We start from the raw sequence: 22565 nt of genomic DNA, 5'->3' as shown, positions 1-22565 counted from the left end.
CGCCCTGGGGCACAAAGTTACAGCCCTGGGATGTTTGCTTCGTTGTCTGTTGAAGCTTACGCCTGACACTAGGTATGCAGCTACCACAGGTCAATTGCCTATCAGTCGGACGGGATTTCGATGAATTTCCCACAAGAAAGCCATATGCGGTGGGTCCGATGTGCAGAACTTTGGGCAACATGGCGTTCAGGGGGGTATGTGATATGGTTTCTCAAATTTATCCCACAGTTCAGCTACCTTGCACCAAGTGATCAGCTCTACAAGTTACATCTCCCTAACTCAGCCACTGCCACCTGCATAACTTGGAGGGTGGCGTATCCAAACTCTCGGGTCTGTCCGTTTAAAGAATTGCAAAAAAATGGCAATTCCCCGGGCCGAACCTCTTCATCCTGCTATCGCTCCTGCCCTTCTCCACGCCGATCCCCACGCTGTCACGCAACAGTCATCTGTGCCTAGCTCCCAAGAAAGTATCGAGCCGCGGCGCTTGACTAGGGTCGACTTCACAGTAGAATACCGCGAAGAACTTCTGGAAGATTCACGGCAAGAAACTTGTCTGCGGCGCAAGCGACCGGAAGAAGAGGTTTGTCCACAAACGTTTATGATAGCGTTGTATTATTGTGTTAATCCCCCTTACTGACCGAACCATAGTGTTCTCACGCTACCCCCTGTCAACATCGTTTTCAACTAGCAGCCGTTAGAGGCCCGTCAATAGAGAGACAACCTCTCTCTTTTTCCTCCTGCATCAGGACCTCGTTCAGCGACATCAACATCTTCGCCTCGTCCCCCCAGACGAGACCGCCAGACGCTATGAGGACGGAAACGCTCATGCTCATGGCGAGCGACCTGCTCAGCAGGGTCGCTGCGCCTGCCTGCTTCAAACTTCAATCTCACTCGGCCTCTTTCAACCAGACAATGGTCTCGTGGCTCACGGATCCCGATCTTCAACTCCCCAGTGGCAGTATTGTCGGCTTGTGCTGTTCGAGCTTGTTGGGGTTGCAATTCCAGGATGAGACTGTTGGCGAGCAAGGGTTAATTGTAGATTTCCAACGGTTTTTGCTCGCGACGACGCTGGTGCAGAGTGGATGGCACGGTGACAGGCAGTCCACGAAGCTCCGTGATATCACAGCGGCGGCGCAGATTTCGGGATGCCGGTTGATCAAGCGCCTTGATCGGATACTCACCCCTCAATTCCTGGCGTGCTGCGATCGTGAATCGTGCCAAGTGCTCTTTCTGCTTGTCCTAGGGACTGTTCTGGGAGTCGGGTATTACTCACCCACAAGAATGGCCGAGTTCTCTCCGTCCTTCCTCCTGAACTCGCTTACCCCTGAGTCACAACGCAGTCCGACTCGGTGGATTGCCATGAAGGCGCAGCTGTGCAAGATGCTAGCGCATCACCTTATCTTCATTGGTTCGATGCTGGGCATTGAGCTCGATAAGGGGCTGGAGCAGCGCATCATTGATACGGCGACTATGAGGTGGAATAAGGCCGAGTTGTTTGTGTGGGGAGAGCTGCAGATGAAGTCGAACGAGCAGATTCCGCCGGATGTTTTTGGGCTATCGGGGTTTTCGTCGAAGAGGAAAAGTGATGAATGTGGAGGAAGCAGTCGGGCGGGACCTTTGGGAGGCAGCAAAGATCCGATATGGGCGGATCTCCCGAACCCCTTAATCCCGGTTCCCGTACTCGATCAGGTCCCGCCGCCAACAGTTTTCCCGGCAACTGTTGAACCGCAACAGCAGCAATGGTCAGACAATCCCCAGTCGTGGTACGCTATGTTCGATCAGCCAGACAGCACACCGAAAGAGGCTCCTCCTCACGAAGAGCCTCACCGGCCAATCACATCTTCATCTCGGTCATTGGAACCAGAGTTTCTTGTTGGTAGTAAGTATTGCTTTTACCACGCCCCCTGCATGAACGATGAATGCTAATAACGACTGCAGTACCCGTAAGGAAACGCCGGTCAGTATGGATTGTCCGACCGTTCTATGCAGGACCCGAATACGGGCCAATCAGCATTCATGCCCGGTTAAGGGGCGATGCGACAGATAGTCTTCGCGCCTTTGTCTAAAGTTTTTGGTTTTTATGAATGCTTGCTTTGCAATTGTACCGTTGACGATATGGGTGGCGCTCTGCGAAGATACAGATCATAGTCGGGAACGGACGTTTGGCAGAGTGTAAATTTCTCTACAGGACTAATGAATAATCGTAGATAACTGCTTCAATTCGATGCCTGATGTCTTGTGTTCATCCAACATCGGGTTGGATCATGCAACCATAAGATGAGACGTGGGATCATACACTAACATTAAGCACAAAACAGGGGAACTTACCGACATCAAGCGAGTCGAACACTTTCAATGTCCATTGTCTATGATACACCGAACAGGGTGGGCTTACCTGTCCTATGGTCTTACACAAGTCATCTGGAAACGACTAGCGAGTGATCGAATCACAGCGACCTCCTTACGGCCATTGCCGATACTTGTCGCAGACTTTGCGTTGACCGGGCACGAGTGCGGCTTGTCCTATTACTGAAGCTTTGACAGTCGGGATCACAGTCGGGATCAAACGGATAGAAGGTGCTCGGGACCCAACCTACCAGAGCTGCTGCTGTTGACCCGGGGTAACAGCCGAGCCCGAGGAGGAGTGCCCACTGTGCTGTTGGCATAAATCGTTAGTATGACCATTGGTATGCCCATTGGAAGAAGCGACAGCATTGTCAGTCGGCGGCGACAGGTTGCGTAGCTCAATGGATTGCGGATTAGCAGCCTGCTTGTTTACGTCCTCGAGCTTGCGGCCGCTCCAGGCACAGTCCCAGAAGGTTACGAGTGCCCAGAACTTAATCAGGCTGTGGAAGTAGGCGAAGCCCACATACGCTGGAAACGTCCACAGGTCTTGCGGGTGCATGCGGTAATACGGAAAGACCTTGATCACCTTAGTGAACAGGATCCAACCTACCAGGCAGGGGAGGGTGATGACGTTAGGGAGGGCGGGCGCCATCGCAGCGAGGGTGATCAACAAAGGATCTATTATCAGGGCAAAGTTGGTTAGCGAGGTGAGATACACAGCGTAGATGCACCACCACTGCTCAGCCCAAATGGAGCGGTCGGTAATGAGGCTGCATACGTTGGAACGCCAGGTCGTGCGCGCCCAGCGACAGCACTGGCTCAGAAACTTGCTCATGCCGTTCGTCACGCCGATCGTCGTGATCATCTCTGACTCGGGCGTGTATTGGATCTTGATCTTCCATCCCCTGCGGACGGCAAAGCGCGTGTTGTAGTTGTCGTCGTCCGGGTTCAGCGGGCCCAGCAGGCCGAAGAAGAACATTTCGTTGGTGTAGCCGGCCAGGAACTCCGGGTCTTTGCATAGCTCGGCACGCATGGCGTACGTGCGACCAGACACAACGAAGATACCGCCGTCGATGGCGTTGGTCGCACGGATCTCAAAGTTGTGCCGAATCAGGTAGGTCGCGCCAAGGACGTTCCAGATGCGAGCCCAGGGGCTGAGACCAGAAACACGACGCACCCACTTGTTGGTTCCGACAAGACCGACGTGGGGATCCTCCTCGAAGGCATAGAGGATGGACTGGAGCATGTTGGGACCCCAGACAGCGGTATCATCGATGAAGGTGATGATAGGGGTCGCAGCCTTGGAGATGCCCTTGGCGATCTGGTGACGTTTATTGGCGACATTGCTGTGGTCGACGACAAACTGAGTGTCTCTGAACCGATACCGCAGGGCGTTAACCTTAGCCTGGGCCACAGTATGCAAGGATTGGCCGACAGTAACGACCACGATCTTAGCAGGGCGATTAAAGGCCACCGACTCGACACACTCGGTGAAGTTTTTGTCGTTCGGATCGACAGTGGGGATGACAACGGTGACATCTCTAGACGGAATGTACCGGAGCCTGTTAGAGAGAGGGATGGCGGGGCGGTAGTAGTAAAAACCGATTATATTACCAATAAGGCGCAAGTAACGCCAGGTGAAGAGGGCGAGGAAAGCATGGAGGAAGGGCTCGTTTTCGCTGACGTAGGCAAAGATAAAATGGAAAGCAGCGACGACGCCACACCAGAGGAGAATATTTCTTAGTGCTTTGAAGAACCTGAGTCTTCTACTGACAACAGGCATAGGCATGGGAGACATATTGCCCAAAGGTCAGCCACTTACGTTCTTCTTCGAGGGGATAGGTTCGTTCGAAAGGTCCGATGCAGGCGCGGAGGGTCGTGTAAGTGATGGATGGTTGAACAGCTTCCTCATGAGTGTAGTTATCCGCATTCCATCCCGATGCCCTGATAAATGAGCGCGATGATCACATAAGCCATATCGGCAAGGCTGATGATGGGCTCTTGAGATATACGGGATGATGGTGAGTGATGGGGGCAAGGTTAGATGATCAACAGATGCTTTCAAGACAGAACATATCCGTTGTAGGAGATGGATATAATCCCATTGTTGCGATGGGACAAAGATGACTGCATGGGATTTGGGGCAATCAAGGAGTGTGTAGGGAGTCGGGTCAGGGTTAGCAGGCCGAGAGTTTGTGTGACATGGGGGATCTGCCATGACTTCACAGTGGTTACACAGCGGTTAAGAGTACAAGTGAGCCAGCAGGTATAGGTTGAAGATGCCTGTTCTCAAGATTGCTGGGTTGAATGGCTCCAGTTGAGATAGTAGAGTCGAAAAACAAAGAGCTTCTCATGACCTTATTGGGGAGCACCCAGAAGGCAAGATACTTGTGGCTATTCCAAGACAAGACTTGAAATAGGATAAATGCTCATTGTTTAGGAGCTTTGTTGTCCAATTGTTCTGGAAGAACAAACTCAGGAATCAGCAGTCACCGGCGACTGTTTGCCAGTAGTGTCATGAAACATCATGAACAGGACCAAGAGGACGCTCAGTGATATTATCACAATGCTTTGTCCATTTACCGTGTATAAGTGAGAAACTCATCTTGAAATTCACAATATACATGTAACATCATAATCTGCCATCTTGAACATGCATCTCATAAGAGTAACTCCATGATAATGCTGTAAACTTCAGCTTCCCAAGCACTAGCGCTAAGGTTTAGACAAAGATTGAGTAGACAACTGCTTCCAGTTTCATCTTAATTGCTCCCTGCACTAAGCTAGTCCAGATTAACTTGATCTCATTCACATGCATACCCACTGAGGAGAGCATTGGTGAAGTTTGCGTTGGAAGCTGTCCGGATTCCGTGTGGGGCTCGGCGAAGTGGGACCGAATCCGGTGGCACAAGCCCGTTGAATTCACCGGAGAGCCCCGCTTGTTCAGCAGAAGACGGAATTGATGCTGAAAAGTACGACAAGAGTAAGAGTGTATGTATACTCAAAGATACAATTTCACGGCATGTATATACACAAAAAGAATATGTATAAGCTGAGGAAGTGCCATGTCAACGCTTCTATGGTATCTCTGTTATACTGAACGGTTCCTCGGTTGCCCGGATGCGGACTGTATGCAATAGCTCTTCTTTTTTGTCTTCTTTCCTTCACTTGTGTAACCTCAAGCCAGCCATGCAATGCTCCAAGTTGCAAGGCACTATTGCATTACGGCGAGCACTGCGAGCAGCTGGCCAGCTGGGCAAAATCAGACGTTGAGGACGGGAAACTAACCACGTCTGGAGCTCCCAAGCTACTGCAACTTCAACGCAATGCTCGCGAAATGCATATGAATAGACGGCATGTCCAGCTGCCTCGTCTTGGTGTTATACCACGCCTGAATCACGACCGTCACCCACCCCCTAGTCGTCTCAACACGAACGGTGTTCCGCACGGACAGGCTCATGGGCGGAGGGTCAGCTAGCAATGGTCTCCATTCTTTTCTGAACGTTTCCAGCGCTTCCCTCTTCGCCCTCTCAGGTAGGCTTGGAAGGGGCACGCCGAAGGGCTGGTCGGACGAAGTCTGGTCTTCGGATGTGCTAACAGGCCCGTCGGATGGGCGACCGGGCGGGCTGCCGCTAATGGGGGATGCAGACTGGCGCATGTTTTGCGGAGAGGATTGGTTGGTTCTGTGGGGTCTGCCGGGGAAGCCAGGGGGAAGACGGTTGCCTACGAAGCCTATCGTCGGAGGAAAAGTCCTGTTGTCTGGTTGCCCGTTGGATGCTGACTGTTGCTGGTGGCCTGAGAAGCCTAAAAAGTTGGCTAACCTGTCCTTGGCTTCTTGAGCCGAGGCTTTGATGAAAGCCCAAGTGGCAAGGGCGGCTGGCCGAGGATATAGAACGCGCTGTAGCATTTTTACGCTGGTAGAGTCAAGAGGTATTGTCGTCCATTCTATTCCGTGCGGACCGATCCAGATACTGGAACGATATGGTCAGCAAGGGTCACCACAACATAAGGTTAAGAGACAGACTTACCCCGACTCCTCATACTTTGGCGGCGGCGCCGGGGGCACATTAACCTCCAGCCATGTCTTGGATACACCCACGATCTTCCCCATTCTTAATGTGATGAAGGCGTTACGAGCGATGGCATTTTGGACAATACGCGTTGTTTCCTCTGAAGATGAAGGTGAGTAAGGGTAATACAGAAGGAGAACAAGCAGGGTACTCACCCTGCAGTTTCTTATGGAAGCCGGGTTCTTTAAACGCCTTCGCCATCTCTTCCAGCTCTCTCCTAGTGTAATGCCGGCTGGGCAACTGCGTTATAGTGAAGGGGAATGGAATAAACACACCGACTTCTTCGACGTCCTCCTCGTCATCATCCTCCTGACCATGAGAGTGGTCACCATGCTTCCCCTCGCTGTTGCGGGGCCCCTCCTCTGGTCTCCCTTCCTCCCCATCAGGGCTGACATCGTCATCGTCGAGCAACACGGAGCCGGCAATAAACGTAGTCGTGAGGAATATCGGGGCAACGGCGACGAGCTTTGTAAGGGCTCCCCTTGTGCTGCTGGTCAGCGCATGCCGTGTGCTCTCCAGTATAGAAGACAGACACGTACAAGTTCCGGGTCAACGGCCTGGCCTTACGGATCCGGACCTTCTCAACACGGACGACCTGACCGTTGACTTCGCGCGTGGCTCGGCTCCAGCGCGGCCTGAATACCCGAAAGGACCGCAGTATGCGTATCATGGTGGCCAGAGGGGACGCCGCGCCGAGCGGCGGGCGAACAAAGCTGCGAAATTGTCAGGAAGCGTGGTGGACGCGGCAAGGTGAGGGGAGACTAAGTCGCCGGAAAGATGCTGTGGAAAGGATCAGAAAGGAGGAGTGATACCGAAGCCAATGCGCTGGAATATTCTTTGAGGATGGAAGGCGAATGCGGCGATCAGGTGGGACAAAGGCTGTATGTGCGAAATCTGTATGTATAGGGCAAGCCGGTTGCCTAGTATAAATCTTGGCTGTGTATCGCACACGTTACAGGCAGTTGACCTCTAGACAGATGTAGATCGAGAATCTTGATGCTGCAGCGCAGCGACTTGCTTCCGCTTCTCAAAACCCTGGTCTCTGGTCCCATCGCGATCTGGATGACGAGCACAGCCGACGGTGGAACGGCCAGTCGCTGCCTGGCACTTGACTGGCTACTGCCAACGGGTACTGGGCGCCAAGACAAGACCCGCCAAACAGGCGAAAGCGCAAAAACAAGGGTTATGCGCCAGGTCCAAACAAACCTATCAACGCCAAGAAAGACGCACGGGTCTGCTGTCGACAACGGGGCAGATGGGTCCACCCATTGCAATATGGGTGCCAAGCCAACCAACAGCCAGCCAAACAGGTGAACACAGGTGGATCGTACGGAGCCTCGACCTCCCGCTTGACCTCTGGAACTCTCGCCAGCCATTGAAAGAAACAACCGTCGCTGCTGCCAGCCATAACCACTTAGGCCGATCGATCGGCATCGCACTGCGCCGCTCTCCTGTTGCGGCATTCATACCATCCTCCGGTCCCTGACAGCGGGTCTGACTTCTCAACAAGATGAGGCTTCTCAGCAGTATTGCGGTGTCAGTGGCAGCCCTCTTCTCGGGGCTTACTGCTGCCGCGAGCCAGTCTGCCGACGTCTTTCTCTTTACTAAGACTTATGCGCCGTCAAAGCCCCCATCAGAGCTCCCGGTCATCCAGAAGGAGATCGTTCGTCACATCATCCTTCAAAGGGTAGGTAGAATGATTCTGCTTTGGAGAGGCTCTACTGGTCGTTAATGCGGTGCTGGCTGTAGACATCAAGGCAACCATATGGTGATGATCTGTGTGATCTCTCCAGCCGCCTTAATATCAAGACCGCAATCGATCAGATCACTACATATGGGAAGAACCCAACACCCTTGTTCGAGGCCGAGCCCGCTGCCGATCCGTTACAGCTCGTCATCATACTGGAGGGCGTGTCTCATGAGGGGTCCAAGTGGCTGAGAAAGGAAGCAGGAGATTACCTTGCCTTTACCATCGCCAACCCGCCCTCCGCATCTGCCAACAACGAATTGATGATCCAGTTCCAGGACCTCGGTATCACACGCTCCAAGCAGTGCGAGATCCCCGCTTCCTTCAACCCCCACCAGGAGAACTGCTGGTCCGGTACCTCCTCGGTGGTCAAGTACGACCTCAAGACTGTCAGTGCTCAGCTTCTACCTGACAAGCATGGATCTGTCTGCTAACAGACAGGTAGAATCCAAAGGTCCTTAACGCCTTCTTCGATAACCTCCATCGCCTGCACAAGTTTGTCAACACTGGCGACATCGAAGTTCTGCTCATTGCCCTCCCCGAATCAACCCGCTATTCTTGGAATAGGCACTGGAGCACGGCCGCCTGCTTGCCCACCTCTCTGCAAGTCAATGACATGGCCGATCTCAAACGCCGCGCCAAAGAGACTGTCATCTCCAACGAAGCTGAGACTGACTCCGAGTCCGACTCGGACGACGAGTACGAGACCGAATCATCCAACACCTCAGGCAACACGTCCCCTGTTCCGACCGCGTTTGCTTTGAAGAAGTCCATCCCGTCTTGCTTCACCTCCTACGCAAGCTGCATGAACCAAACGAATAACTGCTCTGGCCACGGCGAGTGCGTCAACAAGTATGGCAGCAGCTCGACTACCACCGATTCCAAGGGCCCGACGTGCTTCACGTGTATGTGCAAGGCTTCGCGGGTTGACCGTGGGGAGGACGCGAAGGTCAAGGGCAAGAAAACTATCCACTGGGGGGGGAACATGTGCCACAGGGAGGATATCAGTGTACCGTTTTTGTTGTTTGTGGGTTTCACGGTTACCATGGTTGGGGCGATCAGCTTCTGTATTAGCTTGTTGTTCCAGGTTGGGGAGGAGAAGTTGCCGGGAGTTATTGGGGCTGGTGTAGCGAGAAAGTGAACCAAGGTTGTATGGGAATGAATGGTCAAGGTAATGGGGTATGAAGGAAATGGAAATGGACATAAGAATATGAAGGCTGGTAGTGTTACGGCTCTGGACGGGGTAATGTACCATATGTACATGGCGTCGGCTGGTATTGGGTATGTTGGTTGGTTTTTGAGGTAGAAGGCAGTAAATGATGCATTACTTATTGAGCCCCATTCATCAACTCCTGTATTACCCGAACATTCTATGAACTGGCTCCCTATCCATCAGCCATCATCCTCCTCACCTCCATATCTCCGAATGGGCGTCGCGCCGTAGCTCTCTAAACCTCTTTCCGTAGGCATCTCCCGGGCCAGCCCCGGAGGGAATGGTCTCAACGGCGACTGCCCAGCGACAATCTTCGGCACATTGTGTACACCAAGACCTCCCACAACTTCCTGATACTTTTGTCCCGCCTGGTTCAGTATCTCCTGCACCTCCTTCTCTCTGACCAGAATCTCGGCCTTCTCCTTTTCCAAACCCTCAATCCGACTCCGTTTTCTCACTACTTCCCCCTCTAAGCCCTGAATGGCTTCCCTTATCCTTTGCAGAACATCGCCCAGTTTAGGGAGGGGCTTCATCCGGGGTATATCATCCGGCCCTCTTCCTTCGTATAGATCTGCCCCTCCTCCGCGCTCGAGATGTTCCTCGCGATATTTCCCCCTCAACCCATCCATTGCTGCTCTAACCTGCGCCTCCTCATACGCCGCTCGTTCCTCAGCTTCACTATCGTCGCTTGCGGCCTCATCATTATCCTCTGCTTGTGCGGCCTCAATCAGCTCAGCCATTTCCTGCCTGTGGCGTTGCAAAACAGCCTTTTCGGCTTTCCGGCCGAGGGCGAGGTTGCCGTCGGAGACGAACTCGTCGAAGCCTTCGTAGAGGTCTTCATCTTCGCGGATGAGACGGGTGTCTCTCCGTTTTTGCTTGGACGGTAAGTTGAGGATGGGATGGGAGGGTTGTGCACCTTCGTTATCGGAGTTGAACTCATCGTCGAGGGGGATAAATTTGGCTTCGTGAGCGAGACGCGCGCGGCGTTCCTTGCGTTCGCGGATTTCGGCTTCAGTGGGGATGTGTGTTGTTTGTGTTGTCGATGCTCCAGGGACGGCAACCTCGTTCGACGGAACAATTAATGCCCCCTCGAGCTCCATCTCATCCAACTGCATCTCATCATCATCGTGGATCTTGAGATCGGCAAGGTTCTGCGGTGTGTTGAACGTTGCGCTTTGCAATTCTGCTAGATACTCCTTGCTGTACTTGGGTCGGTTCTCCTCGCCGCCAAAGCGCGTAGGGAGGCTGCTGTTTGCGCGAAGTGCGCTGTTCTCTACGGCGCGCTGATTAAGCATCTTGCGGGGCTGGATCACGACTTCGGCTTCCTCATCGTCGTCTTCTGCGCCTGCGCTTGGGCCGAAGGAGAGACGGGATGCCGCGGGGCGCTTTTTGATCTTCGACAAACTGCCCTTGTTAACAGAGGACGGCCGCACCACGACTGGAGCACCGGAATTCTCATCATCGTCATCATCGTCTCGAGCAGAAGTAGCGTTCGGACTATCGGTATCATCATTGCCTATCATCGCGTTCTTGCGCAGCGCCGACGATTTTGTAAACTTGGTGCGGCCGAATTTGATGCGCGCCGGGGGCGGTAGTTCTGCCGCGAAGATCGCATCAGCTTTCCTTCTTTGTGACTCATGTGTCTTGCGGGTTCGACTGATCAGCGACAAGGGACGGACACTGGATTGGGGACGGGGGCATGGGATGGTACTTAGACGGTGAAGCTTACCTTCTCCTGCTTGCTTGTCCTCGCCGCCGCTGCTTAGCGGGAGGCTGAGGTCCTCGTCATCGTCGTCGAAGGCCTTGATGATGCGCGGCTTGCGCTTCGCGCCGAAGGCGGCCATTTTTGCGGTTGGCGAGCAAGCAATTGTTACTGGGAGGTGCAAGCAAACGAGAAGTTCGAAGCGCGAAGTTGCGCCAGGGCGATGTCACTGCAGGGCCCAGCGCATGTGGAGACCCACCTCTACCTAAGCTTATCTTATCTAAGCATGCAGACTTTATCTTATCTCATTACACGTGACATCACTTCTTCAATCGAGGCTAAGAATCGAGGAGCCAGGCAAGCCAGCGCGCCGCGATATGGGACAACCGCAGCAACACAGGAACCTTGACAGCATCGCCAGCATCCCCATTCCAATCTTGCCTGAGACGCAATAAGACAAGATGGCGCCCGCACAACCAGAACTTAAGAAGGTGTGTTCCCCATGCATTACAAGGAAGAAGCAATTCACAAGACCGAGCATTGGCGCGACCGATCGTGTCTTTCCGCACCGTGTCTTTGCCTCAATTGCGATGCTAACTGCCGGCAGTACCTTGACAAAAGGCTGTTTGTTGAGTTGAACGGCAGCCGCAGGGTTATTGGCGTTCTCCGTGGCTATGACGTAAGCTCAATTCCAAGGCATTCTACAACTAGCAGCTGCTGACGCGTCTAGGTCTTCTTGAACATTGTTCTGGACGATGCTGTCGAGGAGAGGCCCAACGGAGAGAAGGTCAAGCTGGGCATGGTGGTATGTTTACTCGACCTTAGAAGTTACATTCTGAGCTCCTGCTGATCAGTCTTGTAGACCATCCGTGGCAACTCGGTCGTCATCCTGGAGCCTCTCGAGCGCATCGGCGATGATCGTCCCGGCCGTTAAGCCACCCCTCGCTTTACCCTACTGCACAATGGCCGATTAATCTGCCCTCGATTTCGCGTTTTACCCCGGGATAATCGGGAATGGGATCCTGCTAAAAAGGTTACGGCGTTCGATCTCGACGATATGGGAACTGAAAGCTTTGATTCAAAGACCCAATGATCGCGGAAACGTGTAAAGGTTTATTGCATATAACAGGACAGGGCAGGACGAGGGCAAGTTTGCTTTCCGGTCAGAGCAAACACCCACTTAAAGCGCAGAAGAGATACCCCCATCACGGTCAGGATGCTCATCACACGGTTATACTACAGTTCCTCTGCTCTGCTCTAGACCTCGTCATACCCGTCCATCATGCTCCCTCCATAGGTCCGAACCCATCCGCGAATACCGCCAACCATGACCTGCGATGTGAGGGAGTGGTCATCCCGATGGAGTCGATGTGATCTTGCATCCAAGCTGCGCAGCGAGGGCCTCGGCCGAGGGATGAAGCTTACGTGGGAAATCAGTTTATTGAAGGAGTCTGTTTTACGGTCTTAGACTCGCCTCAATAGAAGGTCACCTTCATGACACCTGCCTGGACGCACAGATCGTACAGTACTTTACGTGTGGAGTAGAAGCTGTGTGCTGGGAGGTTGATTGCCCCACGGACGGTCCCTCCTGTGCAATCTGTCCGTCTCGTGTCCACGATCAGGAAGCCCTCTGGCTTGGATGGTTCTTGTTCTTGCTCCTGGAGTAACTGGTACACTTCTGCTGACTCAATTCATGGTGAGATTGCCTTAGGCTCAGGGAAATCTGCCCATAAGGGGGAGCTGCCCTCGCGGCGGGCCATTTTAAGGCAGTGTTCCTAAGGACTGTGGCTATGTCTATCATATCCGTGGCGATAGTTGTGCTGGAGCTTTGAGACGGTCATAGTGTATGTGTGTTGTGAACCTGACTTCTCCGACTAACAGGTTGCTCTGCAGTGAGTACGTTCAAGATGACCCCAATTGCTGTTGGGAGGGTTGGCACCTGACAATGTCCTCTCCTGACCAGTCCAGGGCCCCCTTATACGGGCTGCACAGTGCTCTCTAATTGCCACGGTATATTATCCATGTCCACTCCCATATTACAAACGGAGAGGCTAATGCCAAACGTTGATGGGATAACGCTGTTATGGTACAGTTTGGCCACGGTACATTCCCGGAGTTAATAGTTCTCCTCTCTATTATCTTATCCGGCTAAAGGTTGAGCTGGTTACAGTGTCACCCACACAATTGATGCAATTGCACTTAGATTGCGTTGATATGCTGAGACTGAAACATTATGATCAAATCGCAAGATAATGAAGGCACAGAAATGTTATCCCTCAGTAAAATGAAATTTACAACCACCGAAGCATGTCTTGAAAGGCTTGAAAAGAGATGCAACTTAGCGCTAAATCTCACAAATCCAGAGGACCAATAGAGTCCCGACACAAGAACAGCCTCTAGTTTTTCCTGGATTGAGATTAATCCTCATACGCCTCCTCATAAGCCTCCTCATAATCCTCTCTCGCCTCCTCCAACTCCTCGTAATACTCCTTCCGAGCCTCCTCCAACTCTTCCCGATCACTGCTGCTCACACTGCTACTCGCAATCTCTTCCAGCCGCTCCTGGTACTTCTCTTCTGCTTTCCGCACGCTCTCCTCGTACTCCTTGCGGGCTTCCTCGAGGTCGGAGGCCTCGCTGCTGCTGATGGATTCACGGTCATACTCCACAGGAGGGGGAGGGGGAGGAGGAGGGTAATAGCCGTGATCAGATTCAGAGTCGGAGGAGTCATGGTCGACCGGGGGAGGAGGGGGAGGAGGGGCGTAATGATGACCGTCTTCATGGTCAGAGTCGCTAGAGTCTCCTTCGGCTGCAAGAACATCAGTATCAAGTATCTGAAGAGACTTGAAAGAAGAGCGTAAACATACCAATTTCGTGCGCAATAACCGCGCCCGCAATAGCACCAACAGCCACACCAGCCGCCGCAGCGCCCAAAATCTTCCCCTTACTCATCTTCTTCTTTTTCTTCTCCTCCATGTACTCCCCCTCATGCCCGTACTCCCCTTTATACCCGCCATGACCCCCATACGGCACCGCGTAACCACCATATCCATACTGCTCCGACCCATGCCCACGTGTATCCCCTCCATAGCCAGCAGCAGCAGCATGCTCATACCCAGGTGCTTCCCACTGCGACCGTCCCGTCGCCTCCTCAACATAGAACCAGCGCTGATAGTAATCGTCCCACTGGGGGATCCAGCCTGCCGGGAGGGGGGGTTTGTCCGCAGGGGGGTTGTAAGGCGGGGGAGGGGCACGATGGCCCAACTCTGGACCAGATCCGGGAGGGGGGTATGAGCCGTAACGCTGCTGCTGCAAGGGAGGGGCACCATAGTCAGATTGTTGATGAGTGGGAGGGGGGCGTAGCCGGAGTAAGCGGGCTGCTGCGGAGGGGGGTAGTACCCTCCTTGGGGAGGAGGCTGCTGGTAATCCGCGGGCTGGCCGTAGGGCTGCTGAGGGGGGGGGTACTGGCCGTACTGGCCAGGGTAAGGCTGAGGCGCTGGCTGGCCGTAGCCGCCTTGAGGAAGGGGGTAGGAGTCTTGGGGAGGGGGATATTGCTGTTGCTGAGGGGGAGGGTAGTAACCTGGACAGCCTGGTTAGCGATGCACGTGTTGAATGAACCATCGATGGGTTGGTTCCCGTGTGGCGAATCCCATGAATCAGGATCGGATCTATGCTGCCAACGGTCGGTTACTGACCTTGGTAATCCCTGTGGGGAGGAGCCTCATCCTTGTGCTTGTCCTTGTCCTTCCCAAGACCCAACTTGTTCAGGTCACGGGCGAGATCGTCGCCCAAATCGGCGAGTTTCTTGAAAAAGGACATGTCTAGATCCCGATGGTTCAGTGATCGAGGATGGCTATTGGCGGTTGAGAAGTTTGCTTTGGGAAGTTAACAAATGAAAGTCCGAGTCGACCGAGCGCTTTCTACTTTCGTAGCAACCAAGCTGCTTTATTTCAGGAGTGCAAGGGCAAGGGGCTAAAGTGGGTGGGGTGTAAGTGCTCGCGGCGGCTGCCTGTCTGGCGGGACCCTGTTGGCTCCCTCTTGAGTGGAGCCGCGATGGAGATAGTGATGAGGGGAGCTTTGATGGCGCCGCTGAATAATTGGAGGGGTTAGATATGGCGGTGTTACTGGTGTGATGCCACTCTGTCAATACACGTAAGACGTAAGGAATTGGTGTACCATACACAATGCCCAGCCAGCAGATCGTCACATTTGTCTCTTTTGTCTGGCATGAGACTTAATGGTTCAATTCAGCGGTATGGCAATGAATCATTCCCTCACTAACAGCTTAGATGTCACACACGCTCTTTCCATGCGGGGTTGTTTACTGTCCTTCTTAGGAGTCTCGCAGCGTGTAAAGCCATCCAGTCAGGCAGCCCGATAACTTGAGAATGATAAATAACATGCAGTGGTGTCCGATAGGGCAGCAACACCCGCCAGTGTGCTGGAGTGCGCTCCAATGCCTGCTCCAAGCCGCTGACGGCGCTGAGCCGACCCTCTTGGCGACCTGTTCAGCCTCAGGTTGTCTCCACCCGCTTTGCTGCAGCACTGGCCACCAACATCTTGGTCAAGTATTTCAGGGATCCGGGCTCCCTGTCCCCGGCTCCGTGACAGTTCCACCCTGTCGGTCCCTGAGCCCCACTGTTGATTGGCTTCCAATACAAGGAACACAAACCCAACCATCAACCGCACGCAAGTGCCCCTCCTGGAATCAGTTGTTGGCATTCTTCGGGTTCTTTGCTGGACGCTGCCTGACCCCAAATTCGGAGCTGATCTCTTCAGCTTCAACTCTCGTATCGACATTTCCTTCATCAACTCAATTCTCAATCCTTCTGAACCAAATCTCCCATCGACATGTCGTACGGCTACCCCGGTCAAGGCTACGGACCCGGCGGCGGGGGCCATCACCTTCCTGCCCCTCAGTACGGCGGCGGCTACGGTCAGCAACCGTACGGTGGTTACGGCCAGCACAGTTACGGTCAACAACAGCACGGTGGTCAGCGCTACCAGCGCCCATCGCATCCTCCCCCGGAACATCTCGACCAGTATGGCTACCCGAAGCAGTCGTCCGGCCACAGCGGCACCCGTGACTTCGGTGGCTCGGGCGGTTCTCCCCCGCCGCCACCCTCCGGAGCGCAGCAGTTCGGCCATGGTGCTCCCTCGGAATACACCTTCCAGTACTCTAACTGCACGGGCCGTCGCCGTGCCCTGCTGATTGGTATCAATTACTATGGGCAGGAAGGGCTTGAGTTGAAAGGGTGCATCAACGATGTGAAGAATCTGTCGGCATTCTTGGTTGAGAATTATGGGTATAAGCGGGAGGATATGGTTATCCTGACGGATGATCCCGAGAATACTAACCCCATTACCCAGCCGACGAGGGAGAATATCATCAGAGCGATGCAGTGGCTTGTGGCGGATGCCCAGCCGAATGATGCGTTGTTCTTGCACTACTCTGGTATGCCCCAACGTCTTCCTTGCCTTTCAGGACAGAACTGACACGATGCTTTTAGGTCACGGCGGCCAAACAGAAGACGAAAACGGCGACGAAGAGGACGGCTATGACGAGGTCATCTACCCTGTCGACTTCAAGACCGCCGGCCATATCGTCGATGACGAGATCCACTACCATGTCGTGCGCCCTCTGCAAGCAGGCGTGCGTCTGACCGCCATCTTCGACTCGTGCCACTCCGGTTCAGTGCTCGACCTTCCCTACATCTACAGCACAAAGGGTGTGTTGAAAGAGCCAAACCTGGCGAAGGAAGCTGGCCAGGGTCTGCTCGAGGCTGTTGGGCACTATGCACGCGGCGATGTGGGCAGTGCGCTCGGATCGGTGTTTAAGCTGGCTCAGTCGGCGATTCAAGGGAATAAGGCTTATGAGCACACCAAGAGGACAAAGACAAGTCCGGCCGATGTTGTTATGTGGAGTGGAAGCAAGGATGATCAGACTTCGTATGTTATCTAACTGGATCTAGCAGTTATGTTGTACAGGGACTAACTGGGCTACAGGGCCGATGCAACCATCTCCTCGCAGGCGACCGGTGCCATGTCCTGGGCCTTCATCACCTCACTTAAGAAGAACCCCAAGCCGAGCTACCTGCAGCTGCTTAACAGCATTCGCGATCTGCTCGAGGAGAAATATACCCAGAAGCCTCAGCTCTCGTCTAGCCATCCTATTGGTAAGCCTGCATCTCCTTTGTCATGCAAGACGTGCACTGACTTCCCTAGATGTCAACCTCTTGTTTGTTATGTAAAGTGTTAGGGGAGGAATTGTTTCTAGTGCCAGATTGGGTTTCCTGGGCAGGTGATAGTAAGATGCTACCGGCCAATTCTGAAGCAATATACCGCCATTTTCCAAATCCAGTACTTGGTATACTGTTGGTGAGTTCGTGCCGCTGAGTGCCTCAACCCTACATAGGAATTGGACCTTTCGCCCGAATCACAGCCCTCTTCTCTATAACGCAATGAAAACCCTGGTTCATTCGAATAGTTATCACACAACAGATACTGTACAAAAGTACAAACGGGTATAAACTGGCAGCTCGGCTGGCGATCGCAGCAATGAATGCCTGCAAACTCACAGCTCACACGTTGACATGAATCGAACTGCCCGAACAACCGCACCATACCTACTTCCCATCAATGCGCCGCAATCTCCCCCCGGCCCCTCAGAAACCCTAACCCGAATCCCCTAAATCGTCGTCTCCCCCTCTCTCCGTTTTCAGTTGCTCCACTCCCATTACTGCTACCCCCACTGCGTGACGAACTCTCCGAGTTTCTCCTCTCCCTCACATACTTCGGCCAGGTATTTGTCAGAACCAGATACTTGATACTCGCTTGGGCTGCATCAAACACATTTGCGTCGAATGCTTGAGGGATATCGCCTTGGTAGAGAGACTCCCCTGAGTTACCCTGTGGCGAACCGAGAGCAATCACATCGCCAACTGCTTCGGACTTGTTTAAGTTGCCCCTCTGAGGGAGGATGAGAGACTCCGAGTCCTTCCAGTTCCGGTTGGCAACAGGCGTAACAGCCGTCCTCGCAGAAGGTTTCCAATCATCCTCCGCAAACGGTGTCGCCGCATCAACAAACGATTTCTTTTCGCCGGCCATGGCATGCGCCGCACGCTCAAAAATGCCCTGCAGCTTTCTCAAGTCCGCCCAGGCAATATTAATCGGGAATTCTGCATCCTTGGGAGAGATAAACTCGGTGTAGATCCGCAACGCCTTGGTATACACCTGACGCAACACCTCGGGGCTGATTTCATACCGCTTGTCGACAAATTGTTTCGGGAGAGAAGCTTTCCATTCTGAGACCGCAGTTAGGAAGGCAATGTTTTCGCCGGAGAAGTCGCGGCGCGCGGAGAACTCGCGGAGTGGTTCGGGGTTTTGGTCGAGGACTTTTTCTAGGGCGGCCATGGTTAGAATGCTTTCGTCTGGGAGATTGAGCCCAAGGCTGTCGAAGCTGAGGTGTTTAGTTTCCTTATCGCCAGATTCGACGGAGGGAAGTTTTTTCCATGCATCGGGACCCGTTTGCTGTCCTCCCTCGGCGACTTTCGTGGAGGTCGGGCTTAAGGGAGGGATGCAGGTTGACTCGGTTGTGCTGCTCTTGCGGGAGCTGATGTATTGCTTTTTGGTCTCCCAGTTGGCGATGGATTCGAGAGAGGCGTGGCGCAGGCGCTCGTGTTTGCGCACTTGCCAGCAGGGGACAAAGATGGTGAAAATTTCGAGAAACCAGACCGAGGTGGCGATCCTTCAACCCGGTTAGCATCGTGGGGTTAATGATTCGGGGATAAGAGGGGCTTACCATTGAGGAGGGACAAAGTAGCGGTTCACTGGAGCCATGCCAGGAACATAAAGGGCAATGAGCCACATCGGGGCGGCTGGTAGGCCGGCAATGCAGCAGGCAACGGTCTGGTGCTGCCACCCATGGGTGTCGCGGATGCCGCGTGACTTCCAGAGAATGATGGGGGCGTAGATCCACGCCCATATGAACTGCCAGACGATGGATGGCCACCTGGGCAATCAGTACCACTTTGTCAGGATCAGGAGGACAAGACCTACCATTCCCAGCTGCGACCCTGCTTCATGGCAATCTCCTGCGGCGTGCTGCCGTACACTTCGGTGCCCGGGATGCCAAACTCGGGATGGAACTTGCGCGAGATGAGGTAGATTATTACCACAACGACAAGCTAACCAACAAGTCAGCAGGCCTGTCAAACCACCATCACGGTGACAACTCACCTGAACGCCCATCCCCATCGTCACAAACAAAAACATCCTTTTCGGATATTCCATCCCCCGCAAGCTCGAAAACCATCCCTTCCTCTCCTCTTCCCTCTTCTCATCCAACTTCTCAGATATCTTCATCGGTTTTGCAAACCGACTTTGTGCCTTCGCCACATGCAAAAACTGACTATTACTCGCCTGGAATAGCGCAATCCCAAACGGATACCAGATCCCCATTACCCAATACTCAGCGATCTCTGGAGCCAGCGGGCCGTACGTGTACGCGATCATCACCGAGACCCAGTACAGATGGAGCAGAATGATACCGGCGAAGGTTAGTGACAAACTGCGCAGACGGATCGGAGGAGTATGACGCTTTCGGTAGAGGAAGATCATGCCCCAGGCCAGGATGAGTGTCCAGGCACCGCACCAAGTGAGCCACCAGATGCCGACGACATCGTAACGCGCTTCAGGCTTGGTGTCGGGGGTTGTGCCGAATTCTGAGCCCAGGACAGGCGGCTTGGAGTCGGGTGACTCCGCGCGGAGGGCCATGATGTTGTGTCTACCGTCTGCCGATTATGAAGATGGATTGATGTTGACGGTATAAGGGGACAGTCTCCTAGATATGAAGAGTCCAGACAGTTTCCAACATAGGCATCACAGACATCCGAGGGCAGGGACAAAACAGCTTTTGTATACATGGGACGCCCGTCCATCACAGCACACACGAAAGGTATGGCCAGGCCAACACGCACTCAGCACATGGAACTGAGACAACTAAACCGAGCCTGCCGACCAGATGGGAGATGAAGTGCAGTGGCGGCAAAGCAACTCATGGAGAGAGGACGTTGATTTGTCCAGGTGCTGAGATGAGAGACCGGTATGGCTTGTGCAGGAGACGTGATTGGATGGGACACACCCGATGGCGTTGCTGGCTGGCCATCAGGTCTGCCTGCTTGCATATCCCGAGCGAGCAGACAACAGACTGGCGGAGGGCTTGCAAATGGTGCTTGATCTGTGTTTGTGATCGCTGCACAACGTTGATCGTAGGGTGAGATGACTTGTCCCATCTTGCTAGCTGGCATTCCTCTCTGGGAGAATCCTACCTCATTCTATTGGCTTGGTGACTTAGGCTATTCCCTGCACGATGCAAGGTCTACTTAGGGGATGATCTGCAGGCACGTTGTTCTTTCACACCAAAAGTTGTGTTTGGTATCCATCATATGTCTCAGCGGATCTTGTCTTCCGGTTTGGCTCTTCCGCAAAGAAGATAAGCAAGAGCATCAGGCTTTCTGTTTAATCCAACCAATTAGACCAGTTCCATACAGCTGTTGTCTCTATCTGACACCAGCTGAGGGCAGGTTCTGTCTTCAGTTTCTGATCAGTCCGAATTGCAACTGCGGGTCAACACCACGCGCAGTCCAATGGTCATTTCGACTTCGTAAAACGTGCTATAAGGTGACAGCAGGAAGAAAACAATCTTTTACACATTTAGCTCTCGCTGTATCCAAAGTGGTGGGCTAATCCACATAAACCTTTCCCGAAGAGCGCCGGTTGATGATCTGGGTCTTGGAAAGCACATCAATGCTTGGAGACGTACCTTGTTTGCTCCTAACAAGAAGCTGTGATAAAGGCGGCTGAGCTTGGTATGCTTGGCTGAACTTCACCTCACTAAGAGGTAGATGCAGCCATTAAGGCTCTACAGAGACCTCTTTCGCAATATAGCGCAGCGTTACAGCGTATCTCTATTTTGCCCACTCAGAACAAGCTCCGTTACCATGAATCCAGAGGTTAAGCTTACCCTTAGCTGGCCATGTACACAACACAAAGTTACCTGTGCTTTAACATGAACCTCAAAAAGGCGTTTGTTTAGATGGCGCACTGGTTCCGTGCTGCAGCTTGCCGATCGCCATATCGCATAAGATCGGTTCTGACCTAGAAGAGCCCCGAGCGTTCCGCGTGAAACCGTACTACTTGATGGCTGACGGCTGTTGGCAGTCTACATAAAGCCGATATTGCCTCTTTGGGAGAGCTGCATAGGTTATCAACAGTGACAAAGGATCTTAGGCTGCTGTCATGTCTCCAATGCGTTTGCTCGGACAAGTTTCTCAACTTCATGATAATATCGATGTTAAGATGCACTGGGAGAAGTTGAACCCGACTTGGCCGGTCATGAAGGCAAACTTGCTCTCAAACTGGACATGAGAAAAAGCAACTTGGACAAGCTCGACGAGTCTCACCTGCCTATCGCCATCTCCAACATGAACTTTCCTTTTTTGTGGACACCAGCTTACTGTGATAGACTCCCACGGCCTACCACTTATGTCTTCTTTTTATCCCTTATTAGTTGATGATGCCAAACTTTAATCCTCATCAGAATAATCGAAGATATCTGCGAAAACATGTAAGTATTGGCACGTGCCTGCATTCACGTTGACAGTATTTTACGCTGTACTGCTATATCTTCCTCACTTTGTATTAGCTAGGACTTTAAGGCAGTCTGTGGTGACTGCCAGATCGTTCAAAAGCTAAGCCACGGTAATACGAACATATTTCGGTTGATATTGACTGGCTGAAGGATCTGACAGTAGATGCTATGAAGGGATTGACAGCTCAAGCTCCTACTCAACGGCGAACAGTCCAGGAGAAAGTTTTTGAAGTACAACCTTCCCTGAACCCTGGATATCGACAAGTAGAAACCGACGTTGGCGCGCTAAATACCAGAATTACCCGCCTTCCAACAATTATCCACATCCCTTGCCCTTCCAAGCTCCCGATTCTCTTCCGAGTAGCAGCAAGACCCTACCCACAAACCCCCGAGACATCCCCCTTCTCCGAGCTTTTTCAGCACGGAATTTCCCTCGCATTGTCCAACCAAATAAGCTGCTCAAGCGCTTCTTGCAAACTTGTTATGCCCTAATTAGACTTGGTACGACTCGAGAGAAGAGGGTAAAGCTACGAGTGTTGGAGACATGTCTTAGTTAAGTAGCCGGAAAGCAAGCCGGAATACTGGGATGAAGGATGTTGCGTGGATGAGGAGATTCCGCACGATCTGTCCAAATGTTGTACCCGGTCTTCGAGCGCGCATAGAACTGAGTAGGAGAGGAATTGACCACTTCCACAGCGGGAGGGAGAAAGTGAGCAAGTTGATCAATGTTTCAAGTCGCGCAGACTGCGCGGCTAAGCACATTTAGCGTCTGATTACTTTCAAACACTATTCCGACAACTCCATCATCGCGATGTTCATCGTGTTTGTAGATATTTTCC

The 22565-nt window shown here is 53.0% G+C and overlaps 9 protein-coding genes across 9 annotated transcripts; 4 read left to right on the top strand and 5 right to left on the bottom strand.

Annotated features, from left to right (window-relative positions):
- Positions 1–358: 358 nt before the first annotated feature.
- On the top strand, positions 359–2028 carry CTHT_0074590 (uncharacterized protein; the record flags this gene model as incomplete). The annotated part of the gene is made up of 3 exons (XM_006697647.1): positions 359–580; positions 649–1879; positions 1949–2028. 3 exons carry the CDS (start codon positions 359–361, stop codon positions 2026–2028), a joined length of 1533 nt encoding a protein of 510 aa, XP_006697710.1.
- Positions 2029–2593: 565 nt separating this feature from the next.
- On the bottom strand, positions 2594–4144 carry CTHT_0074580 (uncharacterized protein; the record flags this gene model as incomplete). The annotated part of the gene is made up of 1 exon (XM_006697646.1): positions 2594–4144. One exon carries the CDS (start codon positions 4142–4144, stop codon positions 2594–2596), a length of 1551 nt encoding a protein of 516 aa, XP_006697709.1.
- A 1509-nt stretch (positions 4145–5653) lies between these two features.
- On the bottom strand, positions 5654–7086 carry CTHT_0074570 (uncharacterized protein; the record flags this gene model as incomplete). The annotated part of the gene is made up of 4 exons (XM_006697645.1): positions 5654–6317; positions 6375–6516; positions 6572–6897; positions 6956–7086. 4 exons carry the CDS (start codon positions 7084–7086, stop codon positions 5654–5656), a joined length of 1263 nt encoding a protein of 420 aa, XP_006697708.1.
- An 840-nt stretch (positions 7087–7926) lies between these two features.
- Positions 7927–9304, top strand: CTHT_0074560 (uncharacterized protein; the record flags this gene model as incomplete). The annotated part of the gene is made up of 3 exons (XM_006697644.1): positions 7927–8103; positions 8166–8552; positions 8609–9304. 3 exons carry the CDS (start codon positions 7927–7929, stop codon positions 9302–9304), a joined length of 1260 nt encoding a protein of 419 aa, XP_006697707.1.
- A 251-nt stretch (positions 9305–9555) lies between these two features.
- Positions 9556–11220, bottom strand: CTHT_0074550 (uncharacterized protein; the record flags this gene model as incomplete). Its single annotated transcript, XM_006697643.1, has 2 exons — positions 9556–10973; positions 11106–11220. 2 exons carry the CDS (start codon positions 11218–11220, stop codon positions 9556–9558), a joined length of 1533 nt encoding a protein of 510 aa, XP_006697706.1.
- A 319-nt stretch (positions 11221–11539) lies between these two features.
- On the top strand, positions 11540–12012 carry CTHT_0074540 (putative small nuclear ribonucleoprotein; the record flags this gene model as incomplete). Its single annotated transcript, XM_006697642.1, has 4 exons — positions 11540–11569; positions 11686–11757; positions 11809–11883; positions 11941–12012. The coding sequence occupies 4 exons, from the start codon at positions 11540–11542 to the stop codon at positions 12010–12012; spliced, it is 249 nt and encodes an 82-aa protein (XP_006697705.1).
- A 1483-nt stretch (positions 12013–13495) lies between these two features.
- CTHT_0074530 (uncharacterized protein) lies at positions 13496–14894 on the bottom strand (the record flags this gene model as incomplete). Its single annotated transcript, XM_006697641.1, has 4 exons — positions 13496–13884; positions 13943–14261; positions 14348–14655; positions 14771–14894. 4 exons carry the CDS (start codon positions 14892–14894, stop codon positions 13496–13498), a joined length of 1140 nt encoding a protein of 379 aa, XP_006697704.1.
- Positions 14895–15926: 1032 nt separating this feature from the next.
- Positions 15927–17326, top strand: CTHT_0074520 (uncharacterized protein; the record flags this gene model as incomplete). The annotated part of the gene is made up of 4 exons (XM_006697640.1): positions 15927–16530; positions 16586–17024; positions 17082–17251; positions 17301–17326. 4 exons carry the CDS (start codon positions 15927–15929, stop codon positions 17324–17326), a joined length of 1239 nt encoding a protein of 412 aa, XP_006697703.1.
- A 385-nt stretch (positions 17327–17711) lies between these two features.
- CTHT_0074510 (uncharacterized protein) lies at positions 17712–19850 on the bottom strand (the record flags this gene model as incomplete). The annotated part of the gene is made up of 4 exons (XM_006697639.1): positions 17712–18822; positions 18877–19086; positions 19134–19261; positions 19314–19850. 4 exons carry the CDS (start codon positions 19848–19850, stop codon positions 17712–17714), a joined length of 1986 nt encoding a protein of 661 aa, XP_006697702.1.
- Positions 19851–22565: the final 2715 nt, after the last annotated feature.

This window comes from Thermochaetoides thermophila, assembly GCF_000221225.1.
Source record: "Thermochaetoides thermophila DSM 1495 unplaced genomic scaffold scf7180000011823, whole genome shotgun sequence".
NCBI classification, from domain to species: domain Eukaryota; kingdom Fungi; phylum Ascomycota; class Sordariomycetes; order Sordariales; family Chaetomiaceae; genus Thermochaetoides; species Thermochaetoides thermophila.
The sequence above is the reverse complement of the archived record's forward strand: the minus strand, read 5'-3'. Positions and strand labels throughout refer to the sequence as shown.